General features: G+C 36.7%; 2 protein-coding genes across 9 annotated transcripts in view; one reads left to right on the forward strand and one right to left on the reverse strand.

Annotated features, from left to right (window-relative positions):
- Positions 1–15,655, reverse strand: part of PNPT1 (polyribonucleotide nucleotidyltransferase 1) — a 39,975-nt gene extending 24,320 nt beyond the window's left edge. For 2 of the 4 annotated variants that reach the window (XM_061432410.1, XM_061432413.1), the window contains exons 1-11: positions 15,460–15,655; positions 10,907–10,967; positions 10,223–10,297; positions 9,430–9,535; positions 8,520–8,569; positions 7,482–7,545; positions 7,335–7,382; positions 6,245–6,358; positions 2,518–2,704; positions 1,309–1,360; positions 951–1,008 (exon numbers count right to left, since the gene is read on the reverse strand). In XM_061432410.1, coding sequence (XP_061288394.1) covers positions 951–1,008; positions 1,309–1,360; positions 2,518–2,704; positions 6,245–6,358; positions 7,335–7,382; positions 7,482–7,545; positions 8,520–8,569; positions 9,430–9,535; positions 10,223–10,297; positions 10,907–10,967; positions 15,460–15,620 — 976 coding nt within the window. In that variant the 5' untranslated portion in view covers positions 15,621–15,655. The other 2 variants (XM_061432411.1, XM_061432412.1) reach the window with 2 other exon arrangements.
- Positions 1–18,536, forward strand: part of LOC133257032 (uncharacterized) — a 471,344-nt gene that overhangs the window by 35,051 nt on the left and 417,757 nt on the right. The window lies entirely within an intron of this gene.

Raw genomic sequence — 18,536 nt, forward strand, 5'->3', positions numbered from 1 at the left:
TCCATTTTAAATATAGCAGTGTGTACATGTCCAAACCAAACTCCCTAACTATCCCTTCCCTCCTTCCTTCCCCACTGGCAACCATAAGTTCATTCACTAAGTCTGTGAGTGTCTTTCTGTTTTACAAGTAAGTTCATTTGTATCATTTCTTTTCAGATTCCACATTTAAGGGATGTCATATGTTATTTCTCCTTCTCTATCTGACTTACTTCTAATCCCTAATAGGATGAAATATAGTGAGAAAAGACCAAACTTTTTCAATGGCAATTACACATATAGATAATGGATATAGATAATTATAGAAATACATAATGGCCTTAATATTGATGTTAGCAGCAAAATTTTTGTCTTGAGATATGAAGTGAGAGTATATTTGTCTATTAGCAGAAAAATTAACAAGAACTATATGTCATGCGTGGTACACATCAGTTTGTGTGACTGCTATTAAGCAATAAAATCCTTTTAATAATTTTTAGAGAGAAAGATTCTCTAAAATCTAAATTTTATAATTCCACATGTTAATAACATCAGTTAACATTTACTGAACACCTGCTATGTGCCAGGCACAGATGTAAATGGTTTCTTCATTCAGTCCTCACAAACCATATTAGAATTGCAACTTTATAAATTAAACTCAAGAATTTTAAAGAGTGTCTTTTAGGTTTTCATAGGACAGGATACAAGGATACCCATTTTGGAGTATAAGAGTTTGATCTAGAAAAGATTAGGAACACCTCAAAGCAGCATTTATTGGTGCTCACTTTGGGTCAGGTGCAGTTCTTACCCATTCATAGAAGTCAGTTTAACAGTAACTTCGGGATGTATCATTATCACAAGTTTACTAAAGATAAAACTAAGGAGTAATAAGACTAACTGATCTCTTAACAACTGAAATTTTAAAATCTATTATTTCCTTTATTTTTTTATACTAAAAGAAAAATAAAATTTACCTTTTAGTTGTTCCTCTGTATCTAATCTAATCTTGTTAATAGCTTCATCTCTGGAAATCTAAAAGAAAGTTGAAGTTCAGTTGTTATATATGGCTTTTATATTTAACATTTCTATTTTTTAAATTACTATACAATTAACACATTTTAATAGTAATCAGATTTCCCTAATGGTAATAGTCTTTAAACGACTGCAACTGGTTACTGATTTATAAGAGATATTACCTGTTTAATTCATTTAAATGTATTCACACTCCCCTTTTCATAAAAATATGACAAATATTCATAAACAAAATTGTGTGAGCTATGACAAAAAAGAATTCCCAGAACAATTATATAAACAAAATTCAGGTATACCTACTTTATCATGTTCATAATCTGTAAAAACTGTGTAGAGTTTTTCCATGGCGAGTCTATTTTAAGCAAAAAGTAAAGGTCAGCATAATATGTAGAAACATTAGGCAGTGTTTATTATGAACAAGACTGAAATATTTAACAGGCTAAAATACTTAACATTTCATAATTAAAAATATGTATTTATTGCTCTGTAACACTGCTGCTGCTGCTGCTAAGTCTCTTCAGTCGTGTCTGACTCTGTGCGACCCCATAGACGGCAGCCCACCAGGCTCCCCCATCCCTGGGACTCTCCAGGCAAGAACACTGGAGTGGGTTGCCATTTCCTTCTCCGATGCATGAAAGTAAAAAGTGAAAGTGAAATCACTCAGTTGTGTCCGACTCTTTGCAACCCCATGGACTATTCAGTCCATGGAATTCTCCAGGCCAGAATACTGGAGTGGGTAGCTGTTCCCTTCTCCAGGGGATCTTCCCAGCCCAGGGTTCAAACCCAGGTCTCCCACATTGCAGGCAGATTCTTTACTAGCTGAGCCACAAGGGAAGGAGAACACAAATTTCTTTCTCCTAACATATTATGGGCATCACTCACACATACCTTCCCTTAACTGTTCAATTAATTTCATCTTGGATTTTTCTCTCTTCACTTACTCTCATGGAACCAGCTGCTTTTTTCTATGCATTTTGGCTGTTATTGCAGGTAACCCTTTGATTGGGTAGTGTTAAAACTCTAATCTCTAAGTAATGGCTGTGAGACTCATACTAAGGGAAATATTAACTTTTTCAGTTTATTTAAAGTGAAATAATTCTCTGGTCATTCATTCATAATTTATTGAGTACTTTATGTACAGGCACTATTATAAGACTGGGCATATAGTGGTGGCTATATTTCTTTTTGACAACCTCAAGTTTCCTTAGATATTCAAATATCTTATTCTTTACACTCTTCTTCCTTGACAGAGAGAGAGGAGAATTATCTTAATTTTGACAAGTACACTCACTCTCCCCTTTCCTTTGAGATTTAAACTTAGGTTCTTGAAGAGAGATGTAGGTTTATCCTTCTAAAAGCATTATGCTGTTATTTATGGCAATGACTCTTAAAATAGAAAGCTGGTATTTAGGAAGTAATGTGTGGACACTGCTTCCATAAGAAGTTATTTCTGAGAGGAAATTAAATTTGGTGATACTTTCATATTTTCTTTTATACAGATGATCTTACTTATGAGCATGTTTGACAATCTCTGGCGAAGGGACAAATAACTTCTGAGGTGTCCTCTTGGTAACACCATTTTCTTTTACCAACTGCTGGATGCCCTGAATTATTTGTTGTGTATGTTTTACTCCCACTTTGATAGCATGGCAAAAGTCCTGCTGTAAAATATTCTCTGCAGAGGCTTCCAACATGACTAAAAAGAAAAAAAAGAAAAGAAAACAAGACTGCCATTGAACCTTTTACCAATTTCCAAATGTTTCAAATTTGAATTTTCAAATGTCAAATTTACCATTTTCAAAGACCATGACATGACAAATACTACAGATCAATTTTCTACCTTTTTGATTTCTTTCCTCAGAATTAACACAATTCCAAAATATAAACAGTAGTAAATGAATAAAGAAACCTTGACATTTGAAGTTAAGTATATGTTCTTCATAAATTTACTGAGGAATTTCTCATTTAAAAAATGAAACAGAAAATGAAATGTGCACGCAATTTTTTGTAACAGCTCTATAAGATATAATTCAAATACCGTAAAATTCCATCCTTTAACATATACAACGCATCTATTTTTAAAATGTATTTAAATTGAAAATTTAAAATATCAGCACAGTAGGTGTCCATAACATTTCTTGTTTAACAATTATTTGATGTGACCTCCCACTTAATTTGGTCCTTGTCACATTTTCTAATTCTTGCCTGGGTCAGGAAATCTTTGCAGTGATATTGTTTCAAGTCAGCCAACTAGAGGACCCAAGCTACTACCATAAAATGGTTGTTTTTAGTTTTGTAAAGTATAACTCCTATGGAAAGCAGGCAAGCTCCAAAGTGAGGCTTCTAGCATTTTAGCTTTGGTTTCTATAAGGCTGAATATGTGTGCCATTTCTGGCATCTCTCAACTTGTCCAAAGTCTAAGATCATATAATGCATAGCTACCATCAAACTAGTGTGTTTAACCACATCATGTTGTCATTAAGATTTATTATGGCTAAAAAGTCATAATGAATCACTTCTAAAAAGTCACTTCTAAGGCTTCTAAGCATAATCAAGAATGGAAAAAAAAATCTTATATGCTTTACATGTTGGAATTACATCAGTCAGCTAAAGCAGATCTGTGAAACTATAAGGGAAGATCTAACATTTGTGTCACTGCTGTCTTGGAAAGAGGAGAAAGATGGCAGGGCTGAAAAGTACTGGGGGAAAAATAGCTGGAAATTTCCCCAATTTGGTGGAAACATAAACCTGCATATTCAAGAAGCTGAATAAACCCTACAAAGGATAACCCAAGGGAAGACATATCATAATTAAACTTCTGATAACCAAAGACAAAGGAAAAAAAATCTTGAAACCAGCTAGAGAAAAATGACACCATACCCATATGGGAAAGCAATTCAGACAACAGCAGATTTATCATCAGAAACCATGGAGGCCAGAAGGAAGAGGCATAATATCTTTCAGGTGCTAAAAGAGAACTGTCAACCCAGAATCCTATTCCCAGTGAAAATATTTAAGAGTGAAGGAGAAATCAAAACTCTTAAATGTGGGAGAAAGAAGAAAATGTGTCACCCTGAAATGGCTAAAGGAAGGTCTCTAAACAGTAAGAAAACAATAAAGGAAGAAACCATATTAAGAACATATTAAGCAGAAATATGGGTAAATACAACACACTGGAATACTTGTCTGCAATTTTCTAAACTGTTTGATGGTTGAAGCAAAAATTGTAACACTTCCCTGTTGTGGTTCTAAATGTAGAGAAATATTAAACAAATACACATGGAGGAGGATGAAGGGAGGTTAGGTTTCAGTTGTTCACTTGAGGCACAAAGAAGCTTCCTCTGATACCATGATATGGAGATGGTTATAACCTTTCTCTTATCTGTGTTCCCATGACATCTCCTCTCCCTTTCACAGAATTGGAGATTTAAAAACATGCATTTAATGTATGTAAACTGTACCTCAGTAAATTAATTTTAAAAAGAGCATAGGAACAGGTCAGAACAACAGCTGGAAGGCTGCCTATTGGGTTTCTGTGGCATGCTGCAGATACAGTAAAGAGCCTTAGTTCATTCCTCTAGTATCTCTTTAAAATTGGAGTGGTTCAGACACAAAGGCAGATAAACATATATGACCATTTAGAAGATGGTTTATTTTGCATCTTAACAGTAATATTAACCATTTGCTTACTAGGTTCTAGTTACTATGTTGGGTACTCTACAAACCTTGACTCTAATCTTCATAATGGCCCTATAAAGTAGCCAAATCAATTTACTAATTGATAAATTATTAAATTTCTTTTTTTTACTAATTTTGCTGAAAGTTACTAACTTTCAGCAGAAAAATTTCAGATATAGACCAACTGAACTTCAAATAGCAAACCAACACTCTACTCAGGGCCCTTTTTGAGATGCTCAAATATAATGTAGGGGTCATTCATTATTCACAGCCTCCCCAAACCTTTAGAATCTTCTCTATATTTTGATAGTTCCCCACCTTCACCTTTAAAAGGGAGGGTGACTTAGTGGGCACACATCTTTTTACTATTCCTCCTGGTCCCTTGCCCCTGCCTCTTTTTTCCCCTCCTGCCTGTAAGTAAGATAAGTTGGCCAGAGTTCTGTTAGCTAGAGTTCTGGAATCCCATGGTCAGAGAAGCCTGGCAGGCTGCAGTCCATGGGGTTCCAAGAGCTGTACACGACAGCGACACCACCACCACTGGTAGCCACAACATAGCCATGAAGACTGGTAGCCAGTACATAGCCATGAAGATGTGGGCAACACCCTAAGCATAGCAGAGTAGAAAGATATAATTCCTAAGACATTAGGGGAGCTGCTGTAACTGTCCTGGACTCATTATCTCTGAATTTTTGTTACTTGAGAAAAAATAAATTCCCATCTTGTTTAAGCCTTGTTATTTAGTTTAACCACACAATTCCTAACTAACATGTAGATAACACACAATTCCTCTTTCATGTATTTTGTCTATCGTCTAGTTCTAAGTCATTATGAACATTCCAAAAGAAGCAGCTGGAAATGAGGTATTTCACATGTTAACTGAACAAAAAAGGCACTAAAAGCTTAATAAGTTTACATTTCATCAAAATGTTCCTAAATCAGAAGATTCTGTGTCAAAAAGTTCCAGACAACAAATATCAGGTAGCAGGATAAACTAAGAGACCTTATTTGTCCAAGGTTGCATGGTTAACTATGGCAGATGCTGGGTTTCAAACCCAAGTCATTCTGTTAAAGGCTATTCCCCTTCAACAGAACCAGCCTCTGATTTTCATTCATGTTGATTATGGCATTTTAGTTGGAAGGAGTAAAGGTGACCCATGGTCCAGTGCATATTTTTATCACTAGTTTCCTATGAGGAAATATGATACCTCTTTCTCAGAGGACAACAGGCTTAGAATGACTGCATTAGCTAAATTAACATATTTAAACTAATAAAACAATTAATTTACTACCGTATTTAAAACTTCAGATTTTAGAATAGCTTATCAGTCTAAAAATAATTACTAAAATTATCTTAATAAAGATTTTTGTATTTCAATTAGTTATATAACATTCTATAATTCTAGTTATTATTTGACATGAAGAAAGAGGACTACCAAAATAGGGCAGCAATAAAACAGAACAAAAATTTTTATGGCTAATTAACAAAACACACATACATTTTTAGAAGCCAAAACCTGTACATAAAATCCAGAACAAATCTACCACATAAACTACTTACCAATCTGACTTTTAGGTGCTCCAGTAACCACTAAATTTAAAGTACTGTTAGCCATTTCTTTTCGTGTTGGGTTAACTACACATTCTCCATCAATCATTCCTATTCGTACTGCCCCTAAAATATATTAAAATATTGGCAATTGTTTAATAAAAACTCAGTTTTCAAGACATTCCAGTAATGGCTTCAATCCCTATCTTCAACTGTGACCACATTGATAAAATTGATATTTCTATTGTGGTATTTAAGGACCATTGACTATAATACCTCACCCTATCTTCTGGCCTCACTGGGTGACTCAAGTTCAGCATTCATCTCTGATTATGCTCGTGGTCTTTTCCTAGTCTTGACTGTATTTTCTCTTAAGACAAGTGCTTACCCTCTGATCCTGCTAAGGTACAGCATAAATGTCAGTGACTCTTGAGAAACCCTCTCTGACACCTAACTACACAAATATAAACCTGCCCTTCTCTATCATTTTCTTAACACTCTGACTATACTTTTATAGTATTGTTTATAAAAAATTGTTTCGCTCATGCTGAAACCAAGAACTGTCTCATTCATCTCTGTACTGCTGATACCTAGTCTGCCTTAGTTCTTTCATTGCTAAGTCCAATATTGGGCATTTAGGACACTCAATAATTATTTATCTAAGAAATCATTTGTAAATTGCATGAATACAACTTACATGAGCTGTAAGTTATAAACAAGTTTATATTTCAATATTATCTTGAAGGAGTGTGTACCCTGACAATTTCTCAGTCCAAAAATAGAGAAATTCTTCAAACAGAAGAGGCAACTAAGAAGTCATAGTATCTGAGAACATAAAATAATCTCTAACACATAACATATTGCTATAAGAAACAAAACCCAAAGCAAAGATAAAAGTGTCTTAAAAGAGCTGAAAGGACTCTTCTTAGAATGTCATCTAATCAGACTCCCCAAGAAACAGTAAATCAAAGCTAATAAATCTATGTCCTTGCTATAGTATGCTCACTCCTATTTTTTGAAAAAAAATGTTTCTTCAGTGATCTTAGCCAAAAAGCTGAGAAGTCATAGAAAAAATGTTTTTTATCTTCAAATCCTAACTTACCAATAGGTCCATTCCAAGGAATATCTGATAATGAGAGGGCTACAGAAGCTTTAAAAAAGAAAGAAAATAAAAGCTGAAATAAAAATATTTCATTGCTTAAAAAAGAAAATTAACAGTAATAATTTTAATCTTTATTTTTATACTTACCACCATTAATCGCTAGGACATCAGGTTCATTAACACCATCTACTGCTAACAGATTACAAAGGATCTAGTGCAAGGGAAAAAATGCAAAGCACTTAAAAATCTACTTTATTTGGGAGGATTATCATTTGGAATAACATTTTGGCCTAAAATATAGGAAAACTATATGATATGGTTCAAAGCAAGAGCTTTGTAGTCAAACCCCTTACTTCTATCATTTAACTACATGCTTGACCACAGAAAAAATTACGTAAGCCTCAAAAGTTTCCTCATCTTTAAAAGGGAAAAATAATGGTATCTTCCTAAAAAGTTCTTAGAAAAATTATAGGAAATACCGTGTATAAATTATTTATAGTACTGAGCAGTAAATGTTAGTTAGCTATGTTAGTAAATGTTACATAAAAATATTGTCATCTTCTGTTTGTTAAGCATAGACAAATTACATTGTAATAATATGCTTATGTCATATACTTAGGAAAATAACTTCTCAAGGCAATGACATTCTGACAGAGGAATATTTGCAAGGCATATTTATTTTTTTCACACATAAAATAGTTAATTAAAGTATACAAATGGGTCACTATTACAAAAGAAGGTAATATTCAGAAAGTAACAAAATATAACAAAGTAGAGGTTTAGAGAACCCAATGATAAAAAATAGGTAATAAAGACTACGTTGACAGTCCTATGTCTGTTACTAATATGACCTTCGAGGCCCAGTCTGAACTGTCCCCACCCACCTCAATTATTCTAACCTTTTTTCAAATTTACCAATTTCTTTCCTGCCCAAGGATTTTGTGCTTCCTGTTCCATCTTCCTCCACTCCTACATTGGTTAATTCCTACTCATAATTCAGGTATCAGCTCATACTGATACCAAATAAATGTTAGGTTTTAAAAATTAATGTAAACTGCAGCAGCATCACCAAAAATTCTTATTTTACACTGTTATACGGTTTGGCCTAGGAAGTATTAAATAGAGATTACATCTTTTTTTTTTCTTTACTGACCTGGAAACAAATAAACCTAAAACAGAACATACCTGTGTATCGTAAAAGTAGCCAGCTGGAAAGAGAGGTCTAATTGAACGATCTGTCAAAAGAAAAAAAAAAGAGGTTAAATCGTTACTAGCAGAAATTGCTTCGTAATTCAACACTTTTCCCTCATTAAAGACCAAGCTAAAAAGTAATGTAACTAGCCATTTAATAAAACAAAACAATAACAGCAAAAACAAAAACCCTTGGACTAATTTACTCACAGGGACACAGATAAATATTAATAGACACCAGGTCCTAAAGATGAAAAACCAGCAGGACTGGAGCACCCAAGTGTAAAATTGGGGAGCAACTTTTCATTCTGGTTCCACAGACATCAGAATTCACTGCTTAATTGTTATTTATTTATTTAAGCAGAGGACAGAGGCTTAAGACCAACAGCACACCAAAATAAAACCCTTCCTTGGAATCCTGTGTCTGACAAGTGTGTATAAATATAAAGTAGAAATTTTGGTTAGAAGAACTATAAACTACAAATGATCCCATGATATTTAAGGATATCAAAGATTTGAAAAATCATAAACATATTTCAGTAGTTGATGAATATAACGCTTTCAGGAATTACTATGCTGAACATACAAATGAAAAATACTTAGGTTCAACAGAGTAGAGGTGTGGGCCACAGAATTTATATGATTAATAAAGATTCATTCATTTGGTCAACAAATATTTGTTGGATGCCTGTTTTGTTCCAGGGAGTATGCTAGGTATAGGGGATTCAGTATTAAACAAAAAGTTTTTTCTCATGAAGCCCACATTTGAATCAGGGGATACAAAAAGTAAATAATCTTAGGTTGTGTTAATGTAATGAAGAAAATTTAAGAGATATTATGGAACATAGATGGAAGAGAAGAGATACTAACACAGGTGTGTATATCAGAGATCTTAGTATCTTACCTATTACTCGACTTGTAAGAATTTCTTTATCAGAAGATCCAATCTCTCTTCTGAGATAGTTTGTGGGAATCCTACCTGCTGCAGCAGCCTTCTGTCTATAGTCAACCTGAAGGAGTGAAGAAAAAAAAAATGCTGTTCATTTGACTGACTTTTGTAGTAGCAAATTTTCCTCAAGAAATTACTATGGAGATACAATTGTCCTGAGGTTGCCAACAATATACTCCAGACTAAGAGTGAATATCTTGCTTACTTTTAGTGTTTTGTATCTCTTAGAGAAAGAGATGACAGAAATATTCAGTAAACTGATTTTTTAAAAAGCCTTCCACTACCCAGTTAGATGACTGTGTAGACTCAATACTTCCCACAGTAGCTTATCCTGGTCAAGTTTAACACTGCCTTTTTTTTGTATCAACTCTTTAACTGCATTTCCCTTATCATAATAAAAGAAGCCATAAAATACTATTTTCACCAAAAATATACTTGTAGACTCATACAAAGGGAAATCTACGAAAGCAATGAATTCACTGCTTACTAAACATCAAAATACTTGTGCACTTCCACTGTTTCTGTCAACTTGATAAACCTGGATCTTTAAAAAAGTATGATGACCACTGATATAAGAACTGGTTATGAAGCTCAGTTTAAATTCTTTTAATGACTCAATATCAAACAATTAAGGAAAATCCTTTATTGTGCAAAGTTTACAATTTGTACTCACTAGACCTTGGACAAAAATATTACAAATTCTATATTTATTCTATATTACAGTTCAGAAAAATCAGCAAATACTTACCACCAAAGGCATGAATTGGGAAGGTGAAGGTTTTGTTTTACTGACTGCTGTGACCATCACTGCAGTGTCACCTGACTTAAACATAAACAACAACACTGGTAAATTCCTTTAAAATTAGATATTAACATATAAGCAGTTATTCATGTAAGACTGAATCCTCCCTCAGTTAAACCCAAGGAAAGAGAATTATTATTCTGTGACACTGTGACTATGAAAATAATTATTCACAAGCAGTCCAATCTTAATCCCTTCTGCATAATCATGATCTATATTAGAATAGTCACTAAGTTTTTCAAAAGTAACAGAACTAAAAGGGAAAAGGCTCACTGATAGCGTAGTCACATCCAATCATATTTTCTACTTTTTATTAGGAAATTTAGGCTATAAATAAAGAAAAAATTATTACTATTGAAGAAACCAGTAAAATTACTTTCTCTAGAAAAGCATTACAGAATTTATTAACAGAATAAATTAGAACCCCAAGTTTGGAAAAGACCTTAAAGGTCATTTAGTATATCTAGTCCTCCGACTCCCCAGTTGTCTGGAATGATTCTGACACTGCAAATGGTCTGAATTAATTTCCAGTACCAGAATTCTAAGAAGTTACATGATGTTATAAAGATATTCAGTACCAGTCTCCATAACCATTTTTAGGATGAAAATTTAACAATTTGGACTTTTTACCTGTACTACAGCAGAGCCATCTGCAAATCTGGCCAGTTTTCCAGAGGATATTTCTAACTTTCTGTTCAAAATAAAAATCCAATACAAAAGGACTTAGGTCATTAGTACAATTCCTAACTTAGAATAAATCAATCAAAGATTCTAAAGAACTAAAGGTCCCATAGGCCTCCAACTACCAACAAACAAACAAATAAACAAAAAAGGGACAGAGCTCACTATAATTACCAAAGATTCAAGGGGAGGTTAAGATCTCCTTTATAAAAAACACAGAAACCAAGGCACAGGAGTAATTTGAATGACAGAGTATTTCTGAAGGGAAGAAGCTCCTTTCTTAAGGTTAATTTCCCATTTATCACATCTTTTGTCTCCTGTCTTACCATTCTTGCCTTGTTGACGAAAGTAGCCTTTTAACACACAAACTTTATCATTTCTCTCCTTAATTCCTTTAAAATATAAGCTCCAAAATTGCCAACAGAAACTTTCATGTTCTACAACAGTGCCAAGATAAGTCAGTCTTTTCAACCAATGGTGCTGGGACAACTGGATATCCATATGCAAAAAAGGTGATAGAAGTTGGACCCTTTCCTCATATTATAAATAAAAATTAACTCAAAATGGATTATTGACATAAATGTGAAAATTAAAACTATAATACTCTAAGAAAAAACACAGGAGTAAATCTTCATAAACCTGGGTTAGACAACATCTTCCTACAGATGACATCAAAAGCACAAATAAAAAAGAAAAAAAAATAGATAAATCTCACTTTATCAAAATTAAAAACTTTCATGCTACAAAAGACATCATCAACAAAGTAAAAGAAAATCTACAGAGTAGCACAAAGTATTTGGAAATCATATACCTGATAAGGGACTTGTATCTAGATTATGTAAAGAACGCTTACAACTCAAAAAGAAACCCAATTTTATAAACTGGTAAAGGATTTCAATGTTTCTTCAAGGAAGATCAACAGTACTGCATGAAAATGTGCGCAACATCATTAGCCGCTAAGGAAATGCAAATCAAAACCACAATGAGATACTATTCACGTCTACTAGGATGGTTATGATGGGTATGTGTTGATGGCGTGTGGAGAAATTGGCAGTCTCATACACTGCTGACTGAAATGTAAAATGGTACACCTGCTTTGGGAAGTAATCTGGCAATTCCTCAAAAGGTAAAACACAGAAGTACCCCAGATGTTCTCAAACACAGGCTTGGATTAATAGTCAAATACCAAATCCTCCCACTTTCTTTGTTCTTTCTGTTGATCTACACAATGTCTCCTTTAGGGGTCCCAGACCACCTACCTGGGGAAGGCAATGGCACCCCACTCCAGCACTCTTGCCTGGAAAATCCCATGGATGGAGGAGCCTGGTGGGCTGCAGTCCATGGGGTCGCTAAGAGTCAGACACAACTGAGCGATTTCACTTTCACTTTTCATCTTCATGCATTGGAGAAGGAAATGGCAACCCACTCCAGTGTTCTTGCCTGGAGAATCCCAGGGATGGGGAAGCCTGGTGGGCTGCCATCTATGGGGTCGCACAGAGTCGGACATGACTGAAGCGACTTAGCAGCAGCAGCAGCAGCAGCAGACCACCTACCAGATAGTTCTGCCTTGGTGACTGACCTAAACTTTTTTCCCCCTAGATGGTTACTTTCCATTATGTCTCATGATCTCAGCTGGTGTCTAACTGACACATGTAATTTTTTCCTGTATTTCATGGTGATTTTACCTCTTATCAATTTACTTGCCAATATTTTAATGTATAAAATACCTCCAAATATATATAAAAGATTGTTAACATATCAGTGGCTTCTGGAATTGGAACTGGGTGGCTATGGGACTATATGAGAAGATTTTTGAGCTTTTTAAATATTGAATGATATGAGTGAATACCTAATCAAAATATACTTTTGAAAAAAATAATAAAAAGGGTAAAATGAGAAAGGAGGTCCTACTGGTGGGCAAGAGTAGGAGGAGATTGCTTAGGAAGAGAGAAGGGAAAAGAGGAGCTAACTGCCACAGCAAGTAGAACTCCAGGGAGAGAGAGATGCAAGTATTTTTGGAAACGCTTGCAAAATGGAATGGAATGTAACCACCTTCCTCTTAGAAAAATTCAGTGGTTCAAAACTCACGCTACCCCACCCCCACTCCCGCAAAAACAAAACAAACACCCACCTTTATGATTGGGCCTTGCCTTTGCTGCCAAACTCATATTTCACTTTTCACTCCATCCACACGGAGTTATTTGTAGCTAGTCAGCACACTCTCTCACTTCTCTGCAATTGCACTTGCCATCTTCTCTGCTACTTTCTCCCTGCTAATTCCTTTTTGCGTTTCAGGATTCACCTTCAACAGCAAGCTTTACAGTGGGATAAACACCCCTTTGTGCTCCTTCAGCATGCTCTTCATACTTTTCCCACAAACTGATTTTCTCAGCACTGAATCTGTGTTCTTCCTCATCAGACTATCTCTAGTTGCCTTGGAACTCAATATAGTAAATGCTCAATAACTTGCTGAAATGAAAATTACTACAAAGTTTATTGTGAGTAGTAAAGACATTTACCACAATAGTATACACCCTTCTAGGACATTGTAAAGAATACATATAACAAGTATCAAGTTGGTGGTACAAAGCAGTCACCCAAAAAAGTTTGTTGCAAACTTATGACAAAGAAAATAATTGACCCAGCAGGTATGAGATTTATGAATTTCACTGCTACAACACATGACACAGGTTTAAAAATAGGTTACAAAAAAAAATCCCAGTTGACTAATAAATGAGATTCAAAGTAGACTATTTATGAAAAATTTGGAGGGCAAACCTAACCTTGTTGTTTTGAGTCCCTGCTGCCGCTGCCAAGTCGCTTCAGTCGTGTCCGATTCTGTGCAACCCCATAGACGGCAGCCCCCTGGCTCCCCCATCCCTGGGATTCTCCAGGCAAGAACATTGGAGTGGGTTGCCATTTCCTTCTCCAATGCATGAAAGTGAAAAGTGAAAGTGAAGTCGCTCAGTTGTGTCCGACTCTTAGCGACCCCATGGACTGCAGCCCACCAGGCTCCTCCGTCCATGGGATTTTCCAGGCAAGAGTACTGGAGTGGGGTGCCATTACCTTCTCCGGTTTTGAGTCCCTAGTGCCTAACAAACAGTAGATGTCTGTGTAATGAAATGTTCTGGGGCATTTCTTCAGAGAAGAATAAATTTTAGTCCTTGAAGAATGGAAGAGATATCTTTTCCCTCAAAAATCAGAATCAAAGAATGCAAGAGGTGGCAAGAAAGACCTTAGAGATCATCTAGTCTAGCAGTCAACAAACCACAGCTCTTTTCTTTTTATAGTCTTTAACCTAACAACTTTTTTTTTTTTTACATTTTTAGAGGGTATGTAAACGCATATGATTACATGACCTACACACAGTAGGCAAAACCGAAACACCCAGCTTTATGATTTGGTCTAAAATATTTACTATCTGACCCATTATAGAAAAAGTTTGCTGACTCTTGATCTAATAAAAGTCTCCTCATTCAGGGGAGTGGAAGGAGCGGTGACATAACTTGTTCAAAGATCATTAAGTCAGGGAGGAATTGTTGGATTCAAAGCCAGATTTTCTGACTTTTGTATGAACTAGAGTCAACGTTTTTTAAAAAATACATGTGAAAACTATATATAAAGTATTAGAAGTTTCATTTTTTAAAATGAATCCCATACTACTTTTATAAAAGTCATTTTAGAAATGAATTCTGGCAAACAAACCCCAAGAGAGTATCAATTTGAAACACAAGTTTAAAATCCACCTAGTCTCATAGGAGTAGCTTTGACTGACCCTGAGAAAGTTACCTAAGCTTCTCTGAGCCCCTGTTGCTTTAACTGTAAAATGAGAGTAATAGTACATTTACTATAGGCTTCCCAAGTGGCTTAGACGGTAAATAATTTGCCTGCAATTCAGGAGACCTGGGTTCCATGCCTGGGTTAGGAAGATCCCCTGCAGAAGGGAATGGCAACCCACTCCAGTAATCTTGCCTGGAGAGTTCCATGGACAGAGGAGCCTGGCTGGGTTCGCAAAGAGTCGGACAGGAACTAAGTGACTAACACTTTCACAGGCTTTAACAGAGTATCATATAACCAGCGTCAACAAACTGATTTTGTCCTTCCCTTCCTACCCAGAGTCATATGGGCCAAGCTTCTTAGGCAGTAAACTGGATTGAAGGACGTAAGCATCAATTGTTAACGCGTTATCTTTTTCATTTCATAGCCGAGGAATCACCAAAAGTAAAAAGAATGGAAATCAGGTGGGCAAACTCAAGTTGGGGAAAAGAAGCTCGGAACAGGGAGGGAGGGAGGAAGAAACAGCAAAGGGCACGGTACTGAGACAGCAAGAGATGTAGGGGGATAGGGGCGGGGGTACCAAGAAACAGGTTCCAAACACGGAAAAGGAAATTTGTAACTTAGGTTTAGGGTAAAGAGACTTGGGTTGCCGGATTCGTACTCTAGGAAGTGAATGTATATGGACCCGCCTTGTGAAAGGGCAGAGAACACACACAGTTCCTTACCTGCTGCCTAAGTCCACGGCCACAGATCGCGGCCCGGTGCCACCCCATAGTGCTCGCACCTGTAACTGGGTGAGTGTCCTATCCCGCCCTGGCAGACGGAGGCGACCATCACCCAGAGGCCGCAGCCGGAGACACGAGCAGCAATGCCTGCAGGCCGCCATGACACCTGGCACGCGATCATCCCGGGCCGCGCTCTGATTGGCTTACTCGGCAGATAGTGGGGTGGAGCCTGACGCAGTTTCGTTTCCGCGGTACCGAGGGGAACGCCGGGGAAACGGATAGCTGGCCGCTTTCTACGAAGCGTAGAGAGGGTCAAAACTATCTGAACGCAATTGCGACAACTCGTCCTTTATTAGCCAATCAACAACAATTAGAAAAATAATGTGAGTTTTTTGGTTTGTTTTTCATTTTTTCTATCGTAGTTTAAAAGAGAATCTAAAATAGCACAAGTATTTAAAAGAGTATTGCAGTAATAGAAGTAATCAGAAAACACATCGTTGTTATCTGGCTTCTGCCAGCTGAGAATTAGGAGAGTTTGCATAGTGGGCCATGGAAAGAGACCTTTTTGTCTTCCATCCTCCCCCCGGCTTTTATTTTATAAATTTCAAGAAACAAATATACTACTACTTTACCAAGGGAGTACCAAGTACCACCATTGGAGCCCAATTTATTTCTAGTAAGTTAATTTCACCTCTGGTTGACCTATGTTACCATTTTATTTATCATTATGCTCATTTGGGTTCAATTCCATTTTAATATTTAGCAGTTAATTTCTCTGCCTATTTTTGTCAAGTGTTAATGCTTTCTAAACCAACTTGCCACTATTTTTTAAAAGTTTTGGAAAATGAAAAAAAATTTTTGGAATTTGATTTGATAAATTTCTAGGGGGTGGATAAATTTCTCCCACCCCTCTTAATCCAGTCTGTTGGAGAAATCTTTATATAGTTCCTGGAATGAATCAAATGATTATTGTTCTGAGGATCATATTTCTCTTTTAAGGTCATAACCCTGTTCCCCAAAGAAATCCAAATAACAAATTGCTCTCAAGAGCAATTCTAATCACTGATTTGGAATTTCCATGTCAATAGAAGGGATTACAGATAACTCTGTTTACAGGTATTTAATGTTAAAGTAGTTTTTGCCTTTTTTCTACCTTTTTCTTTACCTTGTGTTGCCAGTGTTTTCAAGACCAATCCACTGAAACCTGTCATAAAGACAAATCTATCAGAATCTACCTGCCACAATTCAACATGATTTTAGTTTTATAAATTAAGAATATTAAATCACCTTTTGGTAAAGGACCTAAATACTGTATAATCCTTTTCATTTAGGCCTAATAGTTTAGAGCATAGAATTGAAGTTGTTACCAATCCTCAAAGAGTCAGTGACCCCTCAATTGGTCCTTTGCCTGGAGTTGCAAATGCCACTCAAATGAAGCCAAGTTTGGTATAGTACAGCAGAAGTTTTATTTATAGATCAAGGAATGGAGAAAGGAGAACTCATACTTTAAAAACACCTTCTCCCCAAAGGGAGGAGGAATAAAGGAATTTTAAGGGGTAGAAGGCAGAGAAGTCATCAGGGCTCTAGGAAAGGAGTGGAGATTGCCAGCGGCTGGGGTATATGTAGTCTTTCACACTTCTTTGCAGAAGGCAGGATGTATGCCTAGTATGCCTCAGTCAGTCAGTCAGTCAGTCAGTTCAGTCGCTCAGTCGTGTCCGACTCTTTGCGACCCCATGAATTGCAGCATGCCAGGTCTCCTTGTCCATCACCAACTCCCGGAGTTCACCCAGACTCATGTCCATCGAGATGGTGATGCCATCCAGCCATCTCATCCTCTGTCGTCCTCTTCTCCTCCTGCCCCCAATCCCTCCCAGCATCAGAGTCTTTTCCAATGAGTCAACTCTTTGCATAAGGTGGCCAAAGTACTGGAGTTTCAGCTTCAGCATCAGTCCTTCCAAAGAACACCCAGGACTGATCTCCTTCAGAATGGACTGGTTGGATCTCCTTGCAGTCCAAGGGACTCTCAAGAGTCTTCTCCAACACCACAGTTCAAAAGCATCAATTCTTCGGTGCTCAGCTTTCTTCACAGTCTATCTATAGAAATGGATAATAATACAAATCTCACAGGACTTTTTTTTTTTTAATTTAAGATTAAATGTGACAGAGGGTGTAAGGTGTTTACGTACCTGGCACATTGTCAGTTCAGTTCAATTCAGTCTCTCAGTTGTGTCTGACTCTTTGCGACCCCTTGGACTGCAGCACACCAGGCTGTCTTGTCCATCACCAACTCCAGGAGCTTGCTGAAACTCATGTCCATCGAGTTGGTGATGCTATCCAATCATCTCATTCTCTGTTGTCCCCTTCTCCTCCTGCCTTCAGTCATTCCCAGCATCAGGGTTGTTTCCAAAGAGTAAGTTCTTCACATCAGGTGGCCAAAGTATTGGAGTTCAGCTTTAGCATCAGTCCTTCCAATGAATATTCAGGACTGATCTCCTTTAGGATTGTCTGGTTTGGTCTCCTTGCAGCCCAAGGGACTCTCAAGAGTCTTCTCCCCAACACCACAGTTCAAAAGCATCAGTTCTTTGGCACTCAGCCTTCTTTATAGTCCAACTCTCACATCCATACATGACTACTGGAAAAACCATAGCTTTGACCGGATGGACCTTTGTTGGCAAAGTAATGTCTCTGCTTTTTAATATGCTGTCTAGGTTGATAATAACTTCTCTTCCAAGGATCAAGTGTCTTTTAATTTCATGGCTGCAGTCACCATCTGGAGTGATTTTGGAGCCCAAGAATATAAAGTCTCTGACTGTTTTCATTGTCTTCCCATCTGTTTGTTATGAAGTGATGGGACCAGATGCCATGATCTTTGTTTTTTGAATGTTGAGTTTTAAGCCAACTTTTTCATTCTCACCTTTCACCCTCATCAAGAGGCTCTTTATTCCTATTCACTTTCTGCCGTAAGGGTGGTGTCATCTGCACATCTGAGGTGATTGATATTTCTCCCGGCAATCTTGATTCCAGCTTATGCTTCATCCAGACCGGCATTTTGCATGGTGTACTCTGCATACAGCAAC

Source organism: Bos javanicus, chromosome 11 (assembly GCF_032452875.1).
Source record: "Bos javanicus breed banteng chromosome 11, ARS-OSU_banteng_1.0, whole genome shotgun sequence".
Classification (NCBI taxonomy): Eukaryota; Metazoa; Chordata; class Mammalia; order Artiodactyla; family Bovidae; genus Bos; species Bos javanicus.